Below are 25,229 nucleotides of genomic sequence, written 5' to 3'. Positions count from 1 at the left end.
CTCCGTTCCTCAGCTACGGGAGGATGGTCCTCAGAGGAAAGAAGCTAAAATTGTGCTGATGCTATCTCTGTCCCAGTCTTGAAAAGCAAGACACAGTCAGTGCTTGCGAAATACCTTTGTGCCAACAGCACATCAGAGGTTTCAGTCTGCCCCAGAGCTCCCTGCAGAGAGGACAGCCCTCTGCTTAGGAGCTCACATGAGGTTTTGTATTTCCTCCAAAGCTCCTTTCATTGTAAGGCACTGGCTTGGGGGCAGGGAATGAGAGATGTTAAACCACGCTGGGAAAAAAACCCCAAGACAACTACCAAACACATTTATGCTCCAGTCTTTGCAAATTAAGATTTCACACGGGAATTTGGACAGGTGCAGTGTTACCAGATCTGGCAATGGCAACCCCTTGCCCTGTAGAGCTGACCCTTACTTATCTTGCTGTGGTTTCCATTCAGCCAGGCTCCTGCGGCAGTGAGAACCTCAGACTCTGCGCGGCTGAGAAGCAGCAGCCAGCTCTCTGCTCTGGCAGGTGTGGGGAGGAACCAGCTCCCGGTGCTGGACGCTTGCTCAGGAGTGAAACCTCTGTCCGCTGGCTCCCTGCGAAGCTGCATGCTCGGGGGGCAGGAACATGTTGCCAGCAACACCTCGTCACAGAGATATCACTTGTCTCCCATGTGCAAATGGAGAACACCAGCTTCTCATGACAATGCCAGCACAGCCCTAATCAGCTCGCAGTGCAAGCAGCAAGCAAGAGGTTTTCAGGATACCCTCTTTTCAAGCATTACATATAAACCTGGACCTAGTTTTCACAGCTCCTGTAGAAATTCCCCAGAAAGAAGCCTCTCCCTGAGCAACTGCCGTTCGCAGGGGATGCAGTGGGAAAGTGTGCTGTCGTAGTTCAGCCCTGATCCGGACCAGACTACGCAGTCCCCCTCTCACTCCCCCCACCCTCCGAGAGAATAGGGAGATATAATATAAGAAAAAAGGCTCGAGGTTTGAGATAAGGACAGGGAGAAATCCTTAAAGTTACCGTTATGGGCAAAACAGACTCGACTTGGGGAAAAGCATTCATTTATTTGTAAAACCAGCAGGATAATGAGACAGGGAACAAGATAACCTCCCTCCACCCCTCCCTCTTCCCAAGCTTAACATTATCTCTACTACCTCCCCTCCCGAGCAGCACAGGGTGGGGAAAAGGGAATGGGGGTGGCGGTCAGTTCATCATGCTGTGTCATCGTCAGGGGAAGAACTCCTCGCATTCCTCCTTTGCTCCATCATGGGGTCCCTCCCACGGGCCACAGCCCTTCGTGAAACTGCTCCGGCGTGGGTCATCTCTTCCGTGGGGTGCAGTCCCTTCAGAACAGCTGTCCCAGTGGGCCCTCCATGGGCCACAGCCTCCTTCAGGCCTCCACCTCCCCCTATGTGGGGTCCTTCATAGGCTCCAGGTGGATCTCTGCCCCTCTGTGGACCTCCATGGGCTGCAGGGGGACAACCATGGTCTTCACCACGGGCTGCAGGGGAATCTCGGCCAGGAGCCACATTACTCCTCACCCTCCTTCTTCACTGACCTTGGCGTCTGCAGGTTCCTCACAACAGGCTGGCAGACGCCTTTCAGGATCCTTCTTACATCTTACTCACTTCTCATCTCCTCTCCACTTCTTGCAGCCAGGCTGGGCCAAGTTGGGCCCAGTTGGCTGCCCGGCGGGAGGCCAGAGGGTGAGGCCTGCAAGGCCCACAAGTCTTGCGCCTCCCCCTCTCTGGCCCCGCTCAGCTGCTTCACATCTTCTCCTCTCCTTCTTTTTATTTTTTCCCTGTTTTCCCCTTCTTAAATACATTATCACAGAGGCATTATCATGGGACATTCTGCTACCAATCGGCTCGGCCTTGGCCAGCAGCGGGTCCACCCTAGGCCCGGCTGAGTCCACTAAACAAAGGGGAATAACTTCTAGCAGTTTCCTACAGAAGCTGCCACCTTAGGCCCCCCCCTCCCCCCCCACTAACAAAACCAGAACATGTGCCCAAACAGGAGCAGGAGGAGCCTGCCTCCATGGGCATGACCCGGTCAAAGGCAGGTCCATGCCATGAGGTCTGCAAACTTACATCATGAAACAACAGCATTTGCACAATTTTTTGTCTGTGCTGTGACTCAATGAGAAACAGGGCTGGGGGGCAGCAAAGCAGAGAGGGAAGAAGCAGGTATTGCAGTGGGAAGAGAGCAGAATGTGGAAACAGGCAAAAGTAGAATAAAAAAACTCAATTAAAAAGGACGGAAGTGCTGCACAAGGGGCTCATCACAACCCGGCAGAGGCTGGCAGCTGCCCCAGCGGGCTAGGGTGTGCATATAGGGGCTGCAGGCAAGGAGCAGTGGGTGGCAAGGGCCACCTCCCCTGGCACACAGCAGGTGGCCTCCAGGAACAGGGGGCATTGGAGGTTTCCTTAGCCATGGCAAAATGAGCTCTGCGGAGAGGTGAGGCTCAATGCACACCCCACCAGCTGTCCCAGCATGGGGTAAAGTTGCTCGGCACACATCTGCATCCCTTGGGAAAAACTTTTGCAAGGAGCCTTTTGACTACGTAGCCTGGCAAAATGCACACCGAGCTCCAGCAGTTTCGTTTGGGTTTTTTTTTTTTTCGGATGATGATTTTCATAAAAGCCTACACACTTCAGAAATATTGTCATGGAAATAAAAAAAAAATATGCGGTAGCATGCTGTTCTCTGGGGGCTGCTGCTGAAGCCATGTTAGAATAGCTCCATCTCGTGGAAACCAGCGGCAGAAGTGGGGACAAATAACAACGAACCCAGAGAAAAGCTGTAGGACAATGGCTGGCAATGAGCTCCTTGGTTGTGTGCGCCAGCAGTGGCTTTGGTTCCCATCCACAGGGGTTTCACTAGTCCCATCCCTCCTGCAGTTTTACTCCAAGCTGCAGGTTTTAAAAAAAAAGAAAAATGTCTTAGTGCAAAGCCAACAAAAATGGTATATTTTACTTCACTTTTGTCATACAACTCTAATATTTACGTAGTTACTGTATGATCATGCTCAGAGCTCACGGGAAGGTGTGGGGCTGTATGGTGGCTTCCAGTGGTGCCACACAGAGCTCCACTGCAGGCCGTATCCCAAAGAGACTCCTTCTCCCTCCTTTGCTCTCTGCCTCTATCGCTCACTTTACAGCTGCATCTGTGTCTTGCTCAGCATTTCTTCCTTGTCTCTGTCATCTATTTTCCCCTTCTCATTTTCCAGCTTGTTGCAGGAGCATCTGTACCCCTGCGTGTGTACTCATAAACTGGGGGGAACATCTGTACTGCAGAGCTCAAACACATTCCTGTCTTTGAAAGAGTTTCCAGTTTAGATAAGGAACCCTTTCAATCATGAATATGAAGAAGGACACAGCATTAAATCCATTAGGTTACATTTTAAAATAATAGTTACTCCCTCCTCCTAATGTACTGTTGGATGTATTCTCCTGTTTATCCAGACTCTTGAGTTTTACCCTTTGATAATAGAGTTATATTCCAAGCCTACTTAGTCCATGTCCTGGGAGACAGGCAAGACAAGAAGTGGATTTCAGTGTCAAAGACATGTCCTTTTGGTTTTGGACTGTTACCAACACTTAGAATCACCTCAGAAAATACAAAATCTTAAGAGGTCTGACAAATATCCCATGCACTGCACAAGACATCGATAAGCCACCAGCGTAGATCGCTGAACACAGATGCAACAAGCTCCTCAGGTGAAGCTGCGCTCACCTGCAAGGTCCGCAAACATGTAAGCAATGCTAAGAAAACAAATTACCCTTTGGACTTCAAGGGAGCTCTACGTTGCCTTGCTGTGCTCAGGGTATCCCAGAGCATCTTAGCAAACAGGCCCACCCAGGACGTGGGCACAAGAGCTGGAGCTCACTCCCAGGAGCGGCCTGCAGAAAGGCACAGCAGCAGGCGCTGCAGAGATCCCATACCACTGGCCGTGATGACGTCTGGGCTGATCGCAGTCTAGAAATGGTACCTAGAAAAGAAAGGTCATGGAAAATGCTGTTAACTGAAAAATCTATACACAGGCATGGTTAAAGGAAAGCTCCTGGGAGTAACTGGACAGATTTTCCTCTAGCAGTGGGTAAGCCACCAAATCTGTTACAAACTCCAGCCCCTTCCCTTTGCCTCTGTCCTCTTCTCTCTGGGCAAGAACCTCCTCAAACCCTGCTCTCTCCACAATGCCAGGCATGACTCCTCTGCACCACATAACATGGGATTTGATCCAGTAGCAAACCACACATTGCTATATGTGCTGCTTAGGCAGCTGAGAACCAGAAGAGACAAGTGGAAAAACTAAATAAAAGGATAATACGGGAGGCAAATTTTGGAAATCTTGTCTGGATCACAAGAATTTAACTTTCTGTGATTGTTCACCCTCCACCATCCTCCTCCAAAGAGTTATTTCCACTAATGTAAAAATGACCATTTACACAATACTATTGCCCTCTCTAACCCGTGTCGTTGTTGTAGTTCAGCCCCAATGGGGACCAGCCCACGCAGTCTCTCTCTCAGTCCCCCCACCCTCCAAGAGAATAGGGAGAGATAATATAAGAAAAAACGCTCGAGGTTTGAGATAAGAACAGGGAGAAAATCTTTAAAGTTACCGTTACGGGCAAAACAGACTCGACTTGCGGAAAACTATTCATTCATCACTAAAACCAGCAGGATAATGAGACAGAGAACAAGATAACCTCCCTCCACCCCTCCCTCTTCCCAAGCTTAACATTATCTCTACTACCTTCCCCCCTCGAGCGGCACAGGGGAGAAGAGGGAAGGGGGGTTATGGTCAGTTCATTATGCGTTGTTTCATGCCGCTGCTTCATGGTTGGGGGAAGAACTCCTCACATTCCTACCCTGCTCTGTTGTGTGGTCCCACCCATATGCCACAGTCCTTCCTGAAACTGCTCCGGCATGGGTCATGTCTTCCACAGAGTGCAGTCTCTCCAGAACAGCTGTCCCAGTGGGCTCTTCACGGGCCACAGCCTCCTTCAGGCATCCACCTCCCCCGGTGTGGGGTCCTTCATGGGCTGCAGGTGGATCTCTGCCCCTCTGTGGACCTCCATGGGCTGCAGGGGGACAACCTGCTCCACCACGGTCTTCACCATGGGCTGCAGGGGAATCTTGGCCAGGAGCCACATTACTCCTCCCCCTCCTTCTTCACTGACCTTGGCATCTGCAACCATTCCTCTCACAAGAAAAGTTCTTCACAACCGGCTGGCAGACACTTCTCAGAATCTCTTCACATCATCCAGCTCGTCTCCTCTCCACTTCTTGCAGCCGGGCCAGGCTGAGTTGGACCCAGTTGGCCACCTGGCGAGAGGCCAGAGGGTGAGGCCTGCAAGGCCCATGAGGCCTGCGCCTCCCCCTCTGCACCTCTGCCCCCGCTCAGCTTCTTCACATCTTTTTTTTTTTCCTGTTTTCCCCTTCTTAAATACGTTATCACAGAGGTGTTATCAGGGTACATTCTGCTACCAATTGGCTCGGCCTTGGCCAGCAGCGGGTCCACCCTAGGCCCAGCCAAGTCCACTGAACAAAGCGGAGCAACTTCTAGCAGTTTCCTACAGAAGCTGCCACCTTAGGCCCCCCCCTCACTAAACAAAACCACAACAGTCGTTTAATCAGGGCAGGCAAATCTGGCCAGGGCAGGCTTACTGCTCACAAAGCAGCATATTGACAGACACTGTTATTTCTGTCACACCAGCACAACCTCAGGAACTGCCTCTTTGTTTATTAAAATACAGGGTCAGCGCCCAGCCCCTCGTGTTTCTTTAAGGCTCACTCTTCTGTGATCTAGGGAAGCAACAAACATGCACCTGCTGGGAACACTTCTTTAAATAAGTTTTTTTCTCCGTGAGCCGGAGACAATGGCCCTGACCAACAGCCGCCAGAGCCGAATGGGCAGCGAAGCAACACAGGAGAGAGGACAGGGGCTTTAGCACTAACAGCCTGCACAGAGGATATTAGGCGGAGGAAAGGGTCGATTGTTCTGAACAGTCAACAGCAGAATAGGCAACAACATAAATCAAAGCAAGGAAAATATAGCTGCACCAACAGGAAAAAGCCTATAATTGATGGCAAGCACAATTAGCCAACGGGACGCAGTGCCAGAGGAAGTGCTGACTGTCAGCCAACACCATCCTGGCGAGACTTTGTCTTCATCACCTGCAGGAAGATGGAGCCCGACTACAGGAACGAGCTGCGTGACCTGCTGCTGCTCTCTTGCTTTCAGGCTAGGGCTATGAGCCATCCCAGGCCTTCCCAGCTATGGGCCGAATAGCGGGGTGGTGGTTCAGCTGCTCCCAGCCACACCGGGAGAGCATAGACCACCAGGGTATGGTCCCTCGAGCATTTCACTGCTTGTCTTAAAGTTACTGCAAAAGGAAGAGAATGCTCTTGCTTGCTTATGGCTTTACTATGAATGGAATTGGCATTTTGGCGGGATCATAGAATCATAGAATCATAGAATGGTTAGGGTTGGAAGGGACCTTCAAAGGTCATCTAGTCCAACCCCCCTGCAAGGAGCAGGGACATCCCCAACTAGATCAGGTTGCTCAGAGCCTCATCCAGCCTGGCCTTGAACGTTTCCAGGGATGGGGCTTCCACCACCTTTCTGGGCAACCTGTTCCAGTGTTCTACAACTCGCATCGTAAAAAATTTTTTCCTAATTTCCAATCTAAATCTAGCCCCCTCTATTTTAAAACCATTACTCCTTGTCCTACCACAACAGGCCCTACTGAACAGCCTCTCCACATCTTTCTTGTAGGCCCCCTTGAGGTACTGGAAGACCGCTATCAGGTCTCCCAGTGCCTCCTCTTCTCCAGGCTGAACAGCCCCAACTCTCTCAGCCTGTCCTCATAAGAGAGGTGCTCCAGCCCTTTTATCATCTTTGTGGCCCTCCTCTGGACCTTCTCCAACTGGTCCATGTCCTTCTTGTGTTGGGGGCTCCAGAACTGGACACAGTACTCCAGGTGGGGTCTCACCAGGGCAGAGTAGAGGGGGAGAATCACCTCCCTCGACCTGCTGGCCACGCTTCTCTTGATGCAGCCCAGGATGTGGTTGGCCTTCAGAGCCACAAGGGCACGTTGCCTGCTCATGTTGAGCTTCTCATCCACCAGCACTCCCAAGTCCTTCTCCTCAGGGCTGCTCTCAATCCATTCCCCGCCCAGCCTGTATTTGTGCCTGGGATTGCCATGACCCAGGTGCAGGACCTTGTACTTTGCCTGGTTGAACTTCATGAGGTTGGCACAGGCCCACCTCTCCAGCCTGTCAAGGTGCCTCTGGATGGCATCCCTCCCTTCCAGCGTGTTGATGGCACCACACAACTTGGTGTCATCGGCGAACTTGCTGAGGGTGCACTCTATCCCACTGTCCATGTCGCCGACAAAGATGTTGAACAGGGCCGGGCCCAGCACGGACCCCTGAGGGACGCCACTCGTGACCGGTCTCCACATGGACACTGAGCCGTTGACCACCACTCTCTGAGTGCGGCCATCCAGCCAACTCCTTATCCACCGAGTGGTCCGTCCATCAAACCCATGTCTCTGTAGTTTAGAGAGAAGGATGTCGTGCGGAACAGTGTCAAAAGCTTTGCACAAGTCCAGGTAGATGATGTCTGTTGCTCGTCCCTTGTCCACCGATGCCATCACCCCGTCATAGAAGGCCACCAAATTGGTCAAGCACGATCTGCCCTTGGTGAAGCCATGTTGGCTGTCACCAACCACCTCCTTGCTCACCATGTGCCTTAGCATGGTTTCCAGGAGAATCTGCTCCATGACCTTGCCAGGCACAGAGGTGAGGCTGACCGGCCTGTAGTTACCTGGGTCTTCCTTGTTCCCCTTTTTAAAAATCGGGGTTATGTTCCCTCTCTTCCAGTCATCGGGGACCTCACCAGACCACCACGACTTCTCAAATACGATAGCCAGTGGCTTGGCAACTTCATCTGCCAGTTCCCTCAGGACCCGCGGATGGATCTCATCAGGTCCCATGGATTTGTGCACCTTTAGTTCCTCAGATGATTCCGAATCTGCTCTTCGAGTACAATGGGCGGTTCTTCATCCTCGCAGTCCCTGCTTGCGCCTTCTACAGCTTGGGCGGTGGGACAGGAACTCTTGTCGGTGAAGACTGAGGCAAAAAAGTCATTGAGTACCTTCTCCATGTCGTGGGTAACCAGGACACCAGTTCCCTTCCGGAGGGGGCCTACATTTTCCCTGGACTTTCTTTTGTCCCCTACGTACCTATAAAAGCTCTTCTTGTTGCATTTTATATCCCTGGCCAGATTCAGTTCTGCCAGGGCTTTGGCCTTCCTCACCTGATCCCTGGCCACTCGCGCAGCCTCTTTTTAGACCTCCCAGGCTACCTGTCTCCGTTTCCACCCTCTATAGGCCTCCTTTTTTACTTTCAGTTGGTCCAGGAGCTCCTTGCTCATCCATGCCGGCCTCCTGGCCTTTTTGCCCGACTTGTTCTTCATCGGGATGCACCTCTGCTGAGCTTGGAGGAGGTGCTCCTTGAATATAGACCAACTTTCCTGGGCCCTTCTTCCCTCCAGGGCCACCTCCCATGGCACTTGGGCCATCAGGTCCCTGAAGAGGCCGAAGTCTGCCCTCTTGAAGTCTAGGGCAGAGAGCTTGCCATATAGTTTCCTCCCTGCCCCGTGGATCCTGAAGTCCACCGTGTCATGGTCGCTGCAGCCAAGGCTGTCCTTCAGTTTCACATCCCCCACCAGCCCTTCCCTGTTGGTGAGCACAAGGTCGAGCATGGCACCCCTCCTTGTTGGCTCCTCTATCGCCTGCAATATGCAAAGAATTAACACCAAGCCAAGCTGCAGTGTGAAGCTCTGTTGCGCTTTCTCTGATGGCAATGAAGCCTCACTGAAGACCGAGCTGCTGAGTTAAACACTTTCAAAAGACTAATCACTGACCTACAGACAGCTACCCTGGCAGTACCACAGGACATTTGTCCAGCGATCACTCAGGGGGCTGAGGAGTAAACCAGCCTGTGTCTGAACTAGATCTGACAAACTCACCAAGTCTAAACATGCAGCAAATTCTTCTCCTTGCACATACCTCTGCAAATGGGGAATAAGTATTCAGTATACGTAAAGAACCCACATGAATGCAGATGTTAGAGCAGGTGGGATGTCTGGAATGAGTATCTGATGGAAGAAGTGACCTGTGGCCCAAGGTCATTGGTATCTGCAGAGGAGGCATGGCTCCAACGAGGACTGCCCCGGGATCGTTCTGCACACACAGGATCGCTTGCCTCATTTCTGCATCGTTTGTCTGTCTGTGTGGTAAGAACTTCACTTTTCAAAACTATCTGATAGAAACAGCTCATTAGCAGCACCCAACTGCAGCCTCAGGTCCCAGCAGCTGCACTGAGAACGAAACCCTGAATTTTAGCAGTGAGGTTGGCTTGTCCTCTCCTCAACAAACAAGATCAGTCAAGAATTCACGCAAGAAAAGCAAAATTGCTGTGAGGATAGGGACTTCAGAGCCATGTCTCCGAAGTATGGTGAGGACAAATGAGCGAATGTTACCCTGTGGCAAAATATATTTAGGGCATTGACATATTCCCGACTGGAGCAGCATGCATTTTAACTTGTTACCTCTCATGCAGTCATAATGATGATAGGATATTACCTGGCAGCTGCATGGATGCTCATCAGGCAAAAATCATCAGTGCAAAATGAGCAGGTAAGAATTAGTTAATATGAATGGGGGAGAAAGGGAAAAGAAACTTGAGAAGTGAATTGAAGCAGTAAAAACTGTGCAGAGACATCATTTCAGGTTCCCGGGCCATCTGGCCAAGCACGACCTATGGTTTGTTTTCCTCATCACAGCAGTTTTAGGTTTCTCTTATTATTCTCATTGTTTTCATGACCCTGGCCATAGGTGCAGCCTGCTACTGCGTGTCACAGATCTCAAAACCCCGAGGTGGAGGAGGAGGAGAGCTGGCTCTTACCGGTCTCACCAAAGGGGCACAGAAACCCTCTCTCAGCTGGGATGTGGCTTAGGACACTTCCAGACCACTTTGGACACAGCTACGGCGCCTGGGTCATGCATGCTCCTTACCAGCAACCCTTACTTGAAAGCGGGGGTAGAGATTTCTCTCCTCTCTTCCTGGAGCTCTATACATGGCAGTTAATGTCACTAAGCAACAGGACTTCCTTTTAAGATGCTCTTCTGTCATGTCAAAGCCTCTAGGCCAGAAGTTCTTTAAATAGCCTGAACTCACACCAGCTCCCTCAGTTTGGCTTTTTTTCTTTATCTCTGCCCAGCTTCCTCCCACTGCAAGGTTAGTATCTGCGGCCAGCTGAAGCAAACCAAATCTAACACAAATGCGACTCCTAGGGATCATAGAATCATAGAACAGTTTGGGTTGGAAAGGGCCTTCAAAGGTCATCTAGTCCAACCCCCATGCAAGGAGCAGGGACATCTCCAACCAGACCAGGTTGCTCAGAGCCCAGTCCAACCTGGCCTTGAATGTTTCCAGGGATGGGGCATCCACCACCTCTCTGGGCAACCTGTGCTAGTGCTTCACCAGTCTGATTGTAAAAATCTTTTTTCCTTATATCCAGTCTGAATTGGCCGCCTTCTATTTTAAAACCATTACCCCTCATCCTACCACAACAGGCCCTGCTGAAGAGTTTCTCTCTATCTTTCCTGTAGGCCCCCTTTAGGTACTGGAATGCTGCTATAACATCTCCCCGGAGCCTCCTCTTCTCCAGGCTGAACAGCCCCAGCTCTCTCAGCCTGTCCTCCTAGGAGAGGTGCTCCAGCCCTCTGATCATCTTTGTGGCCCTCCCCTGGACCCACTCCAACAGGTCCATGTCCTTCTTATGTTGGGGGGGGGGTTCCAGAGCTGGACACTGTACTCCAGGTGGGGTCTCATCAGAACAGAGTAGAGGGGCACAATCACCTCCCTTGACCTGCTGGCCACACTCCTCTTGATGCAGCCCAGAATGTGGTTGCTTTCTGTGCTGCAAGCATGTATTACTAGCTCATGTTGAGCTTCTCGTCCTCCACGACCCCCAAGTTCTTCTCCTTAGGGCTGCTCTCGATCCATTCTCTGCCCAGCCTGTATTTGTGCTTGGGATTGCACCAACCTATGTGCAGGACCTTCAGCCCAGCCTCTCCATGCAAGGGCTGGGAAGCTCCTTTTCCTCAAAGCTGTGCCAGGCTACATCCGGCAGAGACCACCTGAGGAAAAGGAAAGCTCAGGAGGGTTTTAATTCTGATTTTTTGCTTGCTATTCAAGTCAAAGTTACAAATACAACCAGATTTCTCTCTCAGTCTAAAAATCTAGTGTGCAAGACTTGCACAGCTCAGTTTGTAAGATTCTGTATTGTTCAGAGAGAGGAAGAGTGCCTTGTTACTAATCATTGAAATCTGCATTCTGTCTTGGCTTTATAGTACTGATACAACCCATGGGGAGCAAAAATACTGGGTATTTTTCTTGCTTAGCAGTGAACAGCGGCTGCATTTTTGAGACAGGGAAAAATCTTACAGCTGTTTCACAGAGTAACAGTGGGCTCGAGCACTGAGATCCTCAAAACATCTGAATTTCTGAAAAATCACAAGCTACTCAAGGGGGATAACAGAGCAAGAGTAGCTATATAGAAACAGTATCTGCAGGGAGAGTACAGGAGGTGTTCCCCGTTGCAGATGAAACATGGATGTACAAGACGTCAGTAATTAATTGGTTGCCAATTCCCATCAGCAATTTCCTTCCCGCATAGCGCCTTTGTCCTGACTGTTTGGTAGGACTTCACACGGCTTCGCGTGCCCCAGCCATGTCCAACCCCCTTTCCTGGCCGGCAGGCAGAGCGCAGGATGCAGGCATGGGGGCCAGGAAACCCAGCGTCCCCTGGCCTCTCACAAACTGCGATCATCAGTTTGCTTATCCTCCCTACTAAAAAAAATATGACTGATGCTCCCCTAAAGCCCAGGGGTTCCCAGGACCTGGTGCAGCAACAGCACACGGGCTGAGCACCTTTTCCATCAATCCTTTTAAAAGCTGTCTCAAAATAAAATCCACATAAGAACAAACCATCCATGGAGAGGCGGCCAGAGGAGCGCTCACTTTATTTGTCTGGGGTATTTCTACACGCAGCGCTCACACCATGTCCCTGGTCACACTCTCTCTCTTTTACAAGGGGCACCTAGGTCACTACCTGTGCAGGTGGTTTGCTCAAGTTACGGAAATTTCGAGTTGAATCTGTGGCATGTGACTGATGGTTATATCAGTGCCAGAGGACAGCAGCTGGTGGTTTGGTCCTCCATGAAGGAGTAGCGGCAGAGCAGAAGAGGAGGAATCCCTGGGGCGGAGGGCTGCTGCAGCCTGGCCCCTGGCTGCCCAAAACGTTCACTGGACAGGCCGATGCCCAGCAAGGGAAGGCATCGCAGGCACCGTCCTGGAGCTCTTCACCCCCTTGTGTCCCCACCACCCCTGAACGCAGGTACAGGGACATTGCTCGCGTGCAGAGAGCGCGTGGGCTGCACGCAATCTGGCTGCTGCCTCCTGCCCTCGTTTACAGTTTCAGAAAGATCATTTGCTGCAGCACAAAGCAGAGGGGTTTCACATAAAGTCTGGTAAACTCTGACATTTTTTTATGGCAGCTTTTTCTCCCTGTGGGTGATTTATGCTCCTGCTGCATCGTCTTGTGTCAAGCTTTTCCTCGGAGCGTGGGCTGAGCCTGCAGCACCTCCTGCACCAGCAGAGCCTGCACAGGTTTTTCTGCTGGAAAATGTTCGTTTGTGGCCCGGCCAGGCAGGTGGTCCCTGTACTCCCCAGCTGTTGTGTCTCCTCTCCAGGCACCACACAGCCACAGCTGGGGAACAGTCACAGGCCAAATCCCACTGCCTCAAGGCAAACCCTGGTCTGGGTTCTTACATCCACCGTTTAAAGCAGTCGTTCGGATTCCTGTCTCTCGTTTGTGGTACCAAAGAAAACAATAAAGGAAAAACTTGAAATCCGCACTTGAAGGAAATGACTGAAGATTGTTTTAATCCTTTGATCTTGTATAGACAGGTATTTTGGAAGCGTTGTTGTGCTGGGTTGCCAGTCCCTTCTTCAGATCTATGGAAGACCTAGAGATCGACATGATTCGTTTCTTAAATAAGACAGAATTAACATATCATAGGAATTCTGAGGGTGCTAAAGTCTGTTCAGTACACGTACACAATTCATTGTCCTTTTTTCTTTTGTTAAATGCCTTAGATGTCTTACAATCATTACACATTTTTTCCAAGGCAACCCTGGAAGAGGAGTGATTTCCCAGGTTCATCCCTCCTGCAACACCCCTTGAGGGCCAGGCTTTTTGGAGGTGCTGTGCTCAGTGCTCTGGCCGGCAGCCTTTCCCAACAGGAGGGTAGGCCAGGCGCAGGGCCAGCCGGGCGGATTTGACACCAGACAGGATTTCCCCTCCAGCCAACCAGCCGCCCTCCCGCTCCAGCAGAGAGGCTCCTGCAGGACACAGGATCCCACCCAGAAATGGGGCCTGCTTTTCTGTGGTGGGGTGGGAATTGGCATCCTGTGACTTCTGCATCGTGCCTGCAGCCCACGGGATGCCCATGTCCGTGTCACCTGGCCAGCCTGAGGAGCATGCCAGCACATCACCGCCCTGGACCCTGCAAGGACCAACGCAGCTTCGCTGGTGGTTTTTAAGCAGGGGAAGGGCCACCAGATGTGGGCACAGGCCCTGGATGACTCATAACGTTTTGGTGAGCCTCATGAGCTGTTCCTCTTATCTAGCTCAGAAATTAGTTTAAAATGGAGAACTTCTGGGGGGATGTACAGCCCTCCCCTGGCGGGACTCTGATTGCAGGGCAGTGGAACTTGTTTGCAGGGTGGCACAGCGCCTGAGGGGCAGCATGGAGGAGGCAATTTACTCAGCCCTCAGCAGCATTCAGCATCTCACCAGCGCTCCACCACCGAGCCCCACGGCGGGTGCCTGCAGCAAAGCCCCCTGCCAGCACTGAAACCGTTGCCGTAAACGCTTACCCCTTCCCATTCACTCCTTTACAAGCACAAGGAGCAAAATTAAACAGATAGGCACATGTAATGAATAATTCAGACCCCTCTAATCATCAGTCATTTTTACTAAGCTCAGCAATTGCTTGTGCACATGGGTGAGAAGAGGAGCTTCAGTCACCCAGTACCAGTTTCATAATGAATTCTTTATTACTCAAAATTAAGGCAGGCCCTGGAATTCATTATTTGCATCATAAAGCTTCCCATTTCCTCAAAAACACCCCCTCGCCCCCCCAAAAAAAAAATCTCTGCAGTTATTTATACCCCTTTATGTCACGTGTAAATTCCACGACGCACAGTAATGTACTTCCACTGCAGGAAGAGGCAGGATTCGTTTCAGCTGATATCCTCTCCTGATTTAAAGGACTTTTCTTCCAAAACAACACATTAATCTTAAATTCAGTGTTTCTGGTACCGGGGGTTTGAGGAAGCATCCATGCCACCAGGGCTCATAGTCTGTCAGGAACAAGAAGCAGGCTGCAAGGGTGAGTCCGAGCTGCCACCAGCCAGGGAAGCGCAGCAGGGAGAGCAGGGACACCCCCAGGCCTGGCCTTTGAGCCTTACCATGTAAAATAGCAAATAAACAAGAAGCAAACATACCAAACCACAGTTTCCTCTGAAACTTTTGCTATCAGCTGCAGGGAGAGCAGGATTTCCAGCAAACTGGGAGCTGGATGTGAAAGAGGCAGAGCTGTTGGTGGGATGCGGAGTAATATTTTAGCTTGTCATTCAGGTAAGTTATTTTCTTTTAAATTTTAAAATTAAGGAGGAAAAAAAAAAACAAAACCCAAAACCTAGCCAAGTCAGATCAGCCCAGAAGCATTCTGGGCAGCAGACAAATACAGCGGACAAATACAGGGCATCGGTGCTGTGCCCAGCCACAACAGCCCACCCAAGAGGTTTGGCAAAGGTGCCAAAGGGAGTTGGCTCTGCACTGGCTTTTAAGCTTTGCTCCTGCCACATTGTTTGCTCCCCTCTCCACAGCTGCTTGCAGGAACGAGCACAGCACGGCTCAGGTAAAATCCAACAGATGCATCAGCTTCAGCTATCAGTAACAGCCATGGCCTTCATACACAATTTCAGAGCCAAAGCTGGTGATTTTGTGCCCTTGGCACCAGAGAAGCCCAGATGTCTCCACGTTCCCGGGTGTCGAGCTAGATGCTCTCCAGATGGCATCTTGATTGCTTGCAGCTTCACTGATGAGTTACCAGGGCTGGATCGGCTCCGCAGCTCAGCCCACCTGGCCTCTCCCCATGTGCTGGGGTGCGTTTGCCGAGCCCAGTGTGTTTTCATCATGCCTTTCCCTGCTAGGTGGTGAAGAAAGAGCATCAGTTAAGCCTGCTGAAAACAAAGTTATCAGACTAAAACCACAGATATTTAAGAAAGGATAAAAAGGCAGGTTGAGCTGGCTGGCTAGAGCCAGCGCTCAGCACCATCCTGGGCAGCGAGGACCAGGCACTCCCGCCTGCAGCTGCCACACACATGTCCCTTGTGGAGAGGGTTACAAATACTGTCCTCCTTAAGAAAACTAATCATTGCTTGTAATCTAAATACAAGAGGAAGAGAGTTCGTTTTCAGATTGAACTACTGCTTTTCAGCTTTACTCTTTCAAACAAAAGAAGCACATTTCAGCATCACAATCCTTTTTGCAGCGATACAGGCACAGATTTTCTGACTGTATCTTAGTTGCTTCACAAGTTCTTGAGACTTTCACAAGTCATGCACCAAATTTTGTTTTACTCAAACTTTCCATTGCATCAAATTCCCCTTTGGTGAGACCCTGCGGTCTCGTCTGCTCTTTTCTTGCTCTGCCTCCTATTTCACGCTGAACTAACTCCCCTGTACTTAGTGGGAGTGTTTCACTCTACACAAGCATAAAGACCAATTTCCCTCACTTTCAATTTAGGAAAAAAAAAAAAAAAAAAAAATCTGTTCTGCCCAAAAGTACCAGTACACAGTCACTTGACTAATTTTAAAGCAGGGAAGTTCCTCTTTCACTCCAAAACTATGGTTTTGCTCACACTGAGCTCAGGAGGTTCAGCAAGTGTTTCTTTTTCCTTACGACCTCCTTTCTAGCCGACTTGCCAGTTTGTCTGACCTTTGGTGCTCTGTCTCACTTTCATCACGGGGAGATAGCGCAAGATCATCCATTTTAACAACCCACCTCACTCCGTAATGGCCTCTGATTTATACCTTCTGATTTTCACATCACTCGCCTGCATGGGCTGTGAAGCATCCTGGGCTGCAGAGCCAATGTGCGCAGAGGTGAGTGACAGCCGCCGGTCCCTCTCGAAATGCAGAGGCCAGGTGTGTAGAGGACCAGTCTCTGGTGAATACTAGCCTGCTGATGTTTGACTGTTTTCAGTTCTTAAGTGGTTTCTCTCAGGCGGATCTGAAGGTCTTTATCAGAGAAATAAGGCGGGTGTCTTGAGATGTCCAAATGGACATCAGCCACTGTCCCTCCTCCTCCTCACACCCATGCATCCATGCACCCCCACCCCACGCTCTCCCCTGCTGCTGCCAGGGGCTTTGGGAGCCCATCAAACCAGCACCACGCTTCACCTCCCAGAGAGCTCTAAGGCGAGTGAAGTTTCACAGGGGTATTTAGCAAATATTAGTGCTAGACAGAGGACAGATAAAAGGATTTTTTTCTTTAGAGGTGTGCTCTGCATACAGGAATTAGTACACAGTGGTGGGGTGATGGTGTCTCTATTTGCCATTTGATTGATGTGTAGTACCACATGAGAACAGTAAGAAAGTACCAGAATTTTTTGACGGGCAGGAGAAAAGGCTGACTCATAAGAATTTTTTTTTTTTTTTTTTTTAAAGTGGGAGATGAGGGGAAAAAAAAAAAAAAAAAGGAAGGATTTTGATTCAGGGAAGTGGTACCATGGAAACCCATCCCCGCACAGCACACAACTGGGGCCAATTGTGCGTTCCTCACTGAATTAAATGTACAAATCCGCAAGCACTCCAACCCCACGGCACGATGTCCCAGGGCATGGCTGCTCCTCAGCTCCCTGTGAGAGCCCCTCCATGCCCCAAAGCATACAGAGAGAGCTTGCTGTCTGTTTTATTTGAATCGTAAAACAGACACCATTCTTATTTACAGTGACAGTCAAACATTTTTTATTTGTCCAAACTGCACGTCACAGCAGTCAGTTCCATGGGTTCTTCTCTGCTTATCATCACTGAAAGCACCAGCTTGTCTACGTCTGCGCTTTGCCGTTTCTGTAGTTACCAGTGGTGTATTATTTTGGTGCTTCTAGGCTGGGGACAATTCCCCGTGCTACAGTGGTGACAGGCTGGCTTGCTGCCCCCCAGCTCATGCCAAGTGCCCACACATGGGAGGCTTAACTGTGGGCAGCGCTGGCTTGTCCCTCCATGCCAGTGCCGGACTCGGTGCTGTTCCCCCAGCACTGAGCTCTGGCACACCGAGGGGGAGAGGGACAGTGGAGGAGCCGCGCTCCCCACCCGCATGGGGCATTTTATTGTGACAGTCCCTTCCACTTCCTCCCAGCTCTGTCATGCCACTGCCAGTGTCCCTCTGCCCCTGTCCGCCAGCAGCAGCGCGGGGCCGTGGCATTCCCCTGGCACCCTCCAGTTACAGGACTTGCATCCATAGGAAAGGAAGAAAGTGTTCGCCCTGTCCAGCTTGTGGCTTGCAACAAATGCTGTTCTTTCGTCTCCGGTGAGGTTACCAAGGGCCTCCACTGCCCCCTACCTCTCCTAAGCCACGGACAGGCAGAGATATGGTTTGGTCTCACTCACAGTCCCACGCGGGCAGACGGACCCGAACCTCGTGCACCATTCTGCAGGGTCCATGCATTTGCACCCCAGCAAAGCCGCGGCGAGCCACATGCTCCCACCCCACAGGGCAGACACTGGCGCTGTCCTCTGCTTGCCATGGACTCCAGGCTCCAGTGCATTTCTCACTGGACATCCCACTACCTCCGCTTGCCTTCTTTGGGCTACCCTTCTTTGGTTAAAGTGGTCAGATTGGCCGGCTCTGCGATCTGTGCTTTTACTTCCCTGCAAGCAGGACGTGTCTGAGCTTCCTGGCAGGATATTGCCAAAGCTGCAGCTCCCTCGCGGCCCCGGTGACCGCGTCCCTCCCAGCCAGGCCCTGTAACCACCCGGGGCTTTCTCTGGGAGCAGGGCTGGGCAAGGAGGAGGGTGGCTCCATGGTGGCTGCGCCTGTGATCCCCATCACAGCTTGGCAGCAGGGACCAGTGCAGTGCTCCAAGCGTCTCCGCTGTGTTAAGCGGTGCCGCAGGCTGTTTCGCGGCAGTGTTTCCCTGCGTGCCATAGTCCCAGGCACTGGCTGACTTTGGTGCAATCACCAGGCAAAGGCAGGTCAAGCATGTTTAATGAATTTCCCTGGTATCCACAGGGTAGACTTCTCTACATAACAGATTGATTTATTTTCAGTTAAACTGAAAAGCCTTCATAGAAATTTCAAAGACTCAGCGTATCAGACATGATCTTTGTCCAGCCTGAGCTAAACCTTCCCGCCATCCTCTTGCTGCAGTGTGTAACTGCCATTCAGATCCAATTAATTTGGACATGTTCGTTCCAGAAACATTCCTGGACGTACTCTTTTTTACCTCCTCTCTGCAAGGTTTTCTTAAGACTTAGCTTAGAATAAGCTTTATTACAAGACTCACAAAATTCAGAATTTAAAACTACCTTGTGGAGATTCTTTCTCAGGGATTAACAATTCATCCAGAAAAGTAAACAATCTTCGTATGTGCTAACTTTGATAAGAAAGTCCTACGGATGAGACACTTCGAATTAGTACAAGAGAGATTCAAAGCATTTGTTTTAAAAACATACTCCACAAAACCCCAGGGTTGCGCATTCCAAGCTTGCACTAAATCTTCCTGGGGTTCTGGCTGCTAAGTCTTTAAATAATTCAAAATCCTGTTTGTTTGATTGTTTGGGTTTTTTTTTTTGAAGTGCCATAATTTCCTATTTATATTCACAGCACATACCTCTTGCAGTTTCACTATATATTTTCCACAGATTACAGTAAGTAAAAGCTATAGCTGTGAAGGTTTAGGACTGAGGAAGATTCCTGAAAAACTACCCATCACAACTGAAATCCTCGACTTCAGCTTCAACGTGCTCCCTTCCCTCCAGAATTCAACCTTCTCTGAGCTCAAATCTCTTCTCTACTTGGACTTAACAAGGTAACGGAGAGTATCCTCACTTCTGCCCATCAGGTAGGTCAAACCCCCCACTCAAAGCCTGCCTATGGAACACATCAGAACAGCATCTCCCTGCCGTCACAGGGAAACCACCAGTAGCACTTGCAGATAGCTGTGAAGTATTTTGCTAAGCAGAAATTGATATGCTTGGGCAACATCTAGCCTTCTCCTCTGGTGACAATCATTTGCAGGACAGTATTATGCGTTTTCCACATATTACTGCTGCTAAGACAGTAGTGACATCAAAGTTACTAAAGCAATTTTAAAATTCACTTTTCTATAAAGATATTGTTCCATAAACCCTAGAGAAACACAGATTTGATCCTTGTAAATGTCCCGCTTTTTCTATAGGAAAAAAGATTTAAATTTTTTTAAGCGGGACACTAAAAACCTCGCATCTCCCTGACTTCTACAAATGCTTCCACATACTCATCACTTCAGGGCAAGTTTTTCTTCTCACCAGGACCCTGTATTTCAGTGTGAACTTACAAATACCAAACAAGCATCACTGGGAAAGAAAGATAGCTTTATCCCAGTGAAGGCAGCTGATCATGAGTTCTTGCAGATATGAAAGTGCAGTTCGGGTTATCATGTACACCAGGGGAGTTTTGCGAGATAGGCCACTGATGCTGGTTTCTGTTGCTTTCTCAAGGTGTCAGATCAACTGGGTGTACGATGGTGCCTTTCACAGCAATAAGCAGCTGAAGACAATCGTGCTGACTGGAAACCTGCTCCTGTTTCTGTCTGACACAGCGTTCGCTGGCCCTCAGTCCCTGAAACAGCTTGTCTTAACGCAGACGGGAATAACCAGTATGTCGTTTATTCCAATGACAAACCTGGACAGCTTGGATACCCTCATCTTGGGCAGCAATCACATTTCTTCATTGCAACTCCCTCCCAACTTTCCAACTAAAAACCTCAAATACCTTGACTTTCAAATGAACAACATAAGAGCAATCACAGCAGAAGATGTCCGCATCCTGCAGAAGACCAGCAATATAACTGTCATCTTTAAAGGCAATGATATTTTATACATTGAACCCAGAGCTTTCCAGTCCCATTTCTACAAACTGGACTTTGGGGGCTGCACTGACATCCCTGTGGTCCTGGCGGGGATACAGAACTCCACAGTTCAGACCCTTTGGTTGGGAACATTTCATAACATGGAAAAGAAGTCCTTCATAAGCCCAGATGTTTTACAAGGCCTCTGTAATATCTCTGTCAAGAATCTCTATCTGCAACTACAGCACTTCAGAAACCTAAATGCCACCACATTTCAGTGCTTGACTAAGCTCCAGAAGCTGGACCTAACTCAAACCCACATCAGCGCGTTGCCCCCTGGCATCAGTGGCATGGACTCACTGACAGAATTAGTCCTCAACGCAAACTCCTTTGAGCACCTCTGCCACACCAGATCTGCCGCCTTCCCCTCCCTCACCCACCTCCACATCAAGGGGAACTTGCAGGTCCTGCAGCTAGGCTCTGGCTGTTTGGAGAAATTGGCAAAGCTTCAACATCTCGATTTAAGTAAGAGTCACATTGAAAGCTTTGGCTGCTGTAATGAAGCGCTGAGCGGTTTGAGCAGTCTTCAGCACCTAAATCTGAGCCACAACATAAAGCTCCACCCTCAAGATGTACTCTTTAAGGATGGTGCTAACCTGGAGCTGCTGGACCTAGCTTTCACTCCTCTTTATATCAACAATTCACAGGGTCCTTTCCGAAATTTGCATCTCTTGCAAGTGCTGAATATTTCCTCCTCGCACATCAATACTAGCATTCAGCATCTATTTCAAGGGCTGGAAAACCTCATGCTCCTGGACCTTAGTCAAAATAACTTCGAGTCAGGGATCTTGCCAAAGGACAAATTGTTCCAACAGCTACACAATTTAGAGGTGCTAATTTTATCATCCTGTGAACTGACAGCAATAGGTGACCAAGCATTTCACAGCCTCCAGAAGTTACGGCATGTCGATCTGAGCCACAACAAACTTACTGCATTCAGCACAGATGCATTTTCAAACCTCAACAGCATCTATCTCAATTTTGCCCACAACAGGATTCGTATTGTACCACAGGACAAGCTAGCATCCTTAGCTGGCCACTGCGTAATCAATTTAAGTTACAACCCTCTGGATTGCACCTGCTCCAATATTGGTTTAATCAGCTGGTACAGGCAGAATCTTGATAAAATTGAAGACCCTGAAGGAACGAGATGTTCTGAACCAAAATCGCTAGCTGGGGCTCAGCTGGCCACCATCTCACTCTCCTGTGGGCTCAACACAGCAGGAATCATTGTAGTTGTCCTGGCTATTTTATGCTGTAGTGCCATCTTCATTTGGGGTGCTCGCTATTTCAAGCAAAATTACCAGCAAATATAAGTATGATGGAGATATAGAAAAGATATACAGTTGTTATATTAAGATGAAAGACAACTCAGTTTTTGTTCCTGACCCATATTTTCTGAACTTTTGTGAAACCCTTTCCATTTCTATTATAACTTTTGGAAAAATAATTTTAAAAAAAATTATTTGAGAACTGGAAAAATAAACTATGACCTGAGCCTTGAATATGGATAGAGAAATCTCACTTCAACTCAATTTTAGCACTCGTGTCTCAGCTATTACATCTAATGCACCTGTAAAGGGAAGATCCAAGGGCCAAAATGCAAACTTTGTTCTCTTTAGAAAAAGAGAACTAAACCACCACCACCACCACACCCAACAAAAAAAAAAAACCAACAAAAAAAACCCCAAAAAAACCCCACCAAAAAACCAGCCCCAAAACAAAACAAAAACCAAAAACCAAAACCAAACCCTCACCCTCTATCAAATGCATTTGGAAAACAATATTATTTAAGAGCTAGCAGTAGTGTACCCTGCTTTGCTGAGAAGAAAAAATACTTTATTTGAAGGACACACACAACACAGTCATGTAAGACCCACTCCTGCAGGACTGACAGAAACAACCTTTACCATCTTTCTAATTTCTTTAAGATGTTTTTATCCTTAGGAAGTTCCTCACCATTGAACCTCTGCCAGTCTCTCTCCCCCCAAGGCAGGCTCTGCTCCTGAACTATTTACTAGACTCCAGAGTAAGCAGGGACCAGCAACAACTTCTGCTTCAACAATAAAACCTGTAGATTTGTCAAGGTTGTGCAGATGCTCAGCTACACCCATGCTTGACTGGGGAAAAAAAACCAATGTCAACAGCTAAGAGACTTTCCCAGGTGAGCCCAGGGTGGACTGTCTTCTCCAGCAGGAGCCCACGAAGGAAAACTAGAGGGTGCAAGGGGGGCAGCACGGTGGTAAGCTGCAACAGTATCCCCTGCACCATGTGGAGTCTCACCCTGCTCCAGCAAGACTCCTCGGTGCATTAAACCAGGAGCTGTGGCTGCTCACCAAGCTGTGGAAGGTGAGCTTGCTCTCAACGCTTTCCATGTGGCACTCCACATTCAGCTTCAGCTCTTGCCAAAAGGTGTTGCTCGTCATTTCCTCCACAACATGTAGATTTAGCTAAGATTTTGAAGATCCCTGCTGGACTAGAAAGTTTTTACACATTTCTGAAGACACAGCTGACAAGAATGCCTGCCTTGATCTTCTCAAGTAAGAAATACCTCTCTCACTTGAAAAGCACCTTCTACCCTCTGTTAGCAGATCACACTACCACCATGTGGATTCTTGGAACTTTCAGATGTCTTCACATCACGTAGGCTGCCTCCCTTGCCCACAGGTTTTTCTCCTCCCACCTTCGTATCCATGTGCTGCCCAAAGATGCAGTGGGAGAGCCGTTTGAGGTTTCTTCTCCGTCTGCATATAAACACTCCTAGCTTTTGTGTAGTAGGATGTTGCCTCTCCTTCCAACTCTCTGCATTACTTGTATGTATTCCCCGTTTCTGCAGCCGCTGACAGGCTCTGCACAGAAACCTCCTCCTGACCCCATCAGCAGTGCCACTGTGCTCCAACTGCCAAGCTGCAGAGCACCAAGGCTCCAAGGGGTGCCTGCGTCAGATGACCCCTTCCACAAGGACTGGTCTAAGGGAGAGAAATGTCACCAAGCAAACCATGCTGCCCAAGGTGAGGACTTCCTGACTCATCCATGGGACCAAGGCAGGGAAGCTCCTGAAGTCATCCCAGGGCTCAAGGCACCTTTTCCCCTCCCTCTGCAAATCAAACTGGTTAAATGAGCAACCTCTGATAACTGTGTTATCTGACAATCCAGCGTGAATGCCAGTCTGTGCGCCATCCAAAAGGGACCTGCTGCTTCTGTTGTTTCCCTCTTACATTTGTGGGGTCAGGAAAGTGATAGACAAACAGTGAAGTTAAAAGGGAGCATGATGCAGTTCACAGCTTGGGATAGGTGCAAAAAAAAAAAAAAAAATTTGCTGCGAGCATGAGTCATTAACTATGGGAGATCCACAAGTAACAGCACCTTGAGGGGAAAACTGCATATTGGGCTGATGCTTTCTGGAATGCTCTTCATTTGGAGAGAGGAACACAGATTTTTAACTCCTCCAGCTTCTAAAACACTACCCAGTGTCATAGTGTAGACTTGTGTGTAGACTTCAGTTAAAGATGGCTGAAAAGGCAAAATGGTGAACATGTTCCTGTGTGATATATATTTGCACACAGACTATTTAGTACAGACTTTCCTATGACCCATCCCTTTCCCTCTACACAACTTGTTTTCGATGACTATATATTCATGTCATTTTAATTCTCTCATTGATTTACAGTGTCATCTGCTCAGAGCAGTCTCTGCTTTTTTGTCTGCAAAACATCATTCACGCGACACCATGAAAACAACAGCACTAAACAGCACGCACTGTATATTTCAGGTTAACACAAATCCTAACTACAGGAACTGATTTATTCTGAAGGAAAATTTATATGTGGTTATAACACATTAAAATATCCAGATTAAGTAGTAGAACTTTGTGAAGTCCAAAGGTGTAGTCTGTTGGAATTACTTTGCAAGGATATAAATGGAAAGAGACAGTAGATTTCTCTTTACAGATGTCACTGAAATCATGGTACAACACAAAACTGCAAAATAACATTTGTTATCAGTATTCACAAAGTTGAGCAGATCTTCAAGAACAAGTTACATTTCAGAGACCGGTAAGCACTTACCTTTATTTCAATTGGATAAACACAAACTCAGACCCAAATTCTTCCTTCCCCAACTGTGCTTAAAGAAGATACTATCAATAAGACACAGATCAATTTTTTAAATAGGATTTTACTCTGAACAGGATGGTTGAATAAAGGCCGATTTCTGTACCTGTTGACTTAAAAAATAATATCCTGATGTTAATGGTGCATCTTTTAAGAACTTCCTCTCATTCAAGTCTTGTCTGTCCCTGGAAAAAGAGGCCAGAACCCTTCCCAACCACTCATATCACACCTGCTTATCTGGCAAATACGATGAAAATTATTCTCCTCCAAGCAGCAGACAACATCCTTCTCGAGTAAATGTCTCAAACATTTTCTTCCCCTGTAATCTAGTTCACACTTACATTTTCAAGGGCTTGCTGTGTGATAGAACTTACCTACCTTGTTAACTGTCTTCCTGTGCTGCAGTCTTCTCCACTCTTCCTGATGCTCCCAACTCTTTATGACTTGAACTGTAGCCTCCAGCATTGCGTCTTACCCTCAGTTCATCAAAATCCACCCATGGCAGATGTCTGAGAGATTGAGTTGGTCTGTGCTAACCAAATATTATACTATAGACGCAGTCACAAACACTGAGATGCTGGATGCTGCTGCTCCACCTCCCCAGCCTAATCACACTCCCTGCCAGTGCACTGATTTTGCAGACTTACCCACCTTCTGCTGGGTTGCAGCAAGTTGGAAGGGTTGGGGGTGATTGCAGCTTCCTCTCACGTATTGGTTTCAAACAGAAAGCAAAGCAGCCAGAGTGATGCAGTAACACTGCTGCACTTGGCTTTGTGCAGAGAAAAAACATAGAGA

General features: G+C 48.8%; 1 protein-coding gene across 1 annotated transcript; it reads left to right on the top strand.

Annotated features, from left to right (window-relative positions):
• Positions 1–16,220: 16,220 nt before the first annotated feature.
• CD180 (CD180 molecule) lies at positions 16,221–21,988 on the top strand. Its single transcript, XM_010115939.2, has 3 exons — positions 16,221–16,315; positions 19,076–19,242; positions 19,913–21,988. Exons 1-3 carry the CDS (start codon positions 16,226–16,228, stop codon positions 21,636–21,638), a joined length of 1,983 nt encoding a protein of 660 aa, XP_010114241.2. The 5' UTR covers positions 16,221–16,225; the 3' UTR covers positions 21,639–21,988.
• The last annotated feature ends 3,241 nt before the right edge of the window (positions 21,989–25,229 follow it).

The sequence above is a fragment of the Chlamydotis macqueenii genome, chromosome Z, assembly GCF_036417535.1.
Source record: "Chlamydotis macqueenii isolate bChlMac1 chromosome Z, bChlMac1.mat, whole genome shotgun sequence".
NCBI lineage: Eukaryota > Metazoa > Chordata > Aves > Otidiformes > Otididae > Chlamydotis > Chlamydotis macqueenii.
The sequence above is the reverse complement of the archived record's forward strand: the minus strand, read 5'-3'. Positions and strand labels throughout refer to the sequence as shown.

Coding starts and splice junctions, on each gene's coding strand:
- CD180 (XM_010115939.2), top strand. CDS start 16,226: ATGGCCTCTGATTTATACCTTCTGATTTTCACATCACTCGCCTGCATG. Junction 16,316..19,075: donor CAGAGCCAATGTGCGCAGAG/GTGAGTGACAGC, acceptor TATTTTCCACAG/ATTACAGTAAGTAAAAGCTA. Junction 19,243..19,912: donor CTCTACTTGGACTTAACAAG/GTAACGGAGAGT, acceptor TGCTTTCTCAAG/GTGTCAGATCAACTGGGTGT.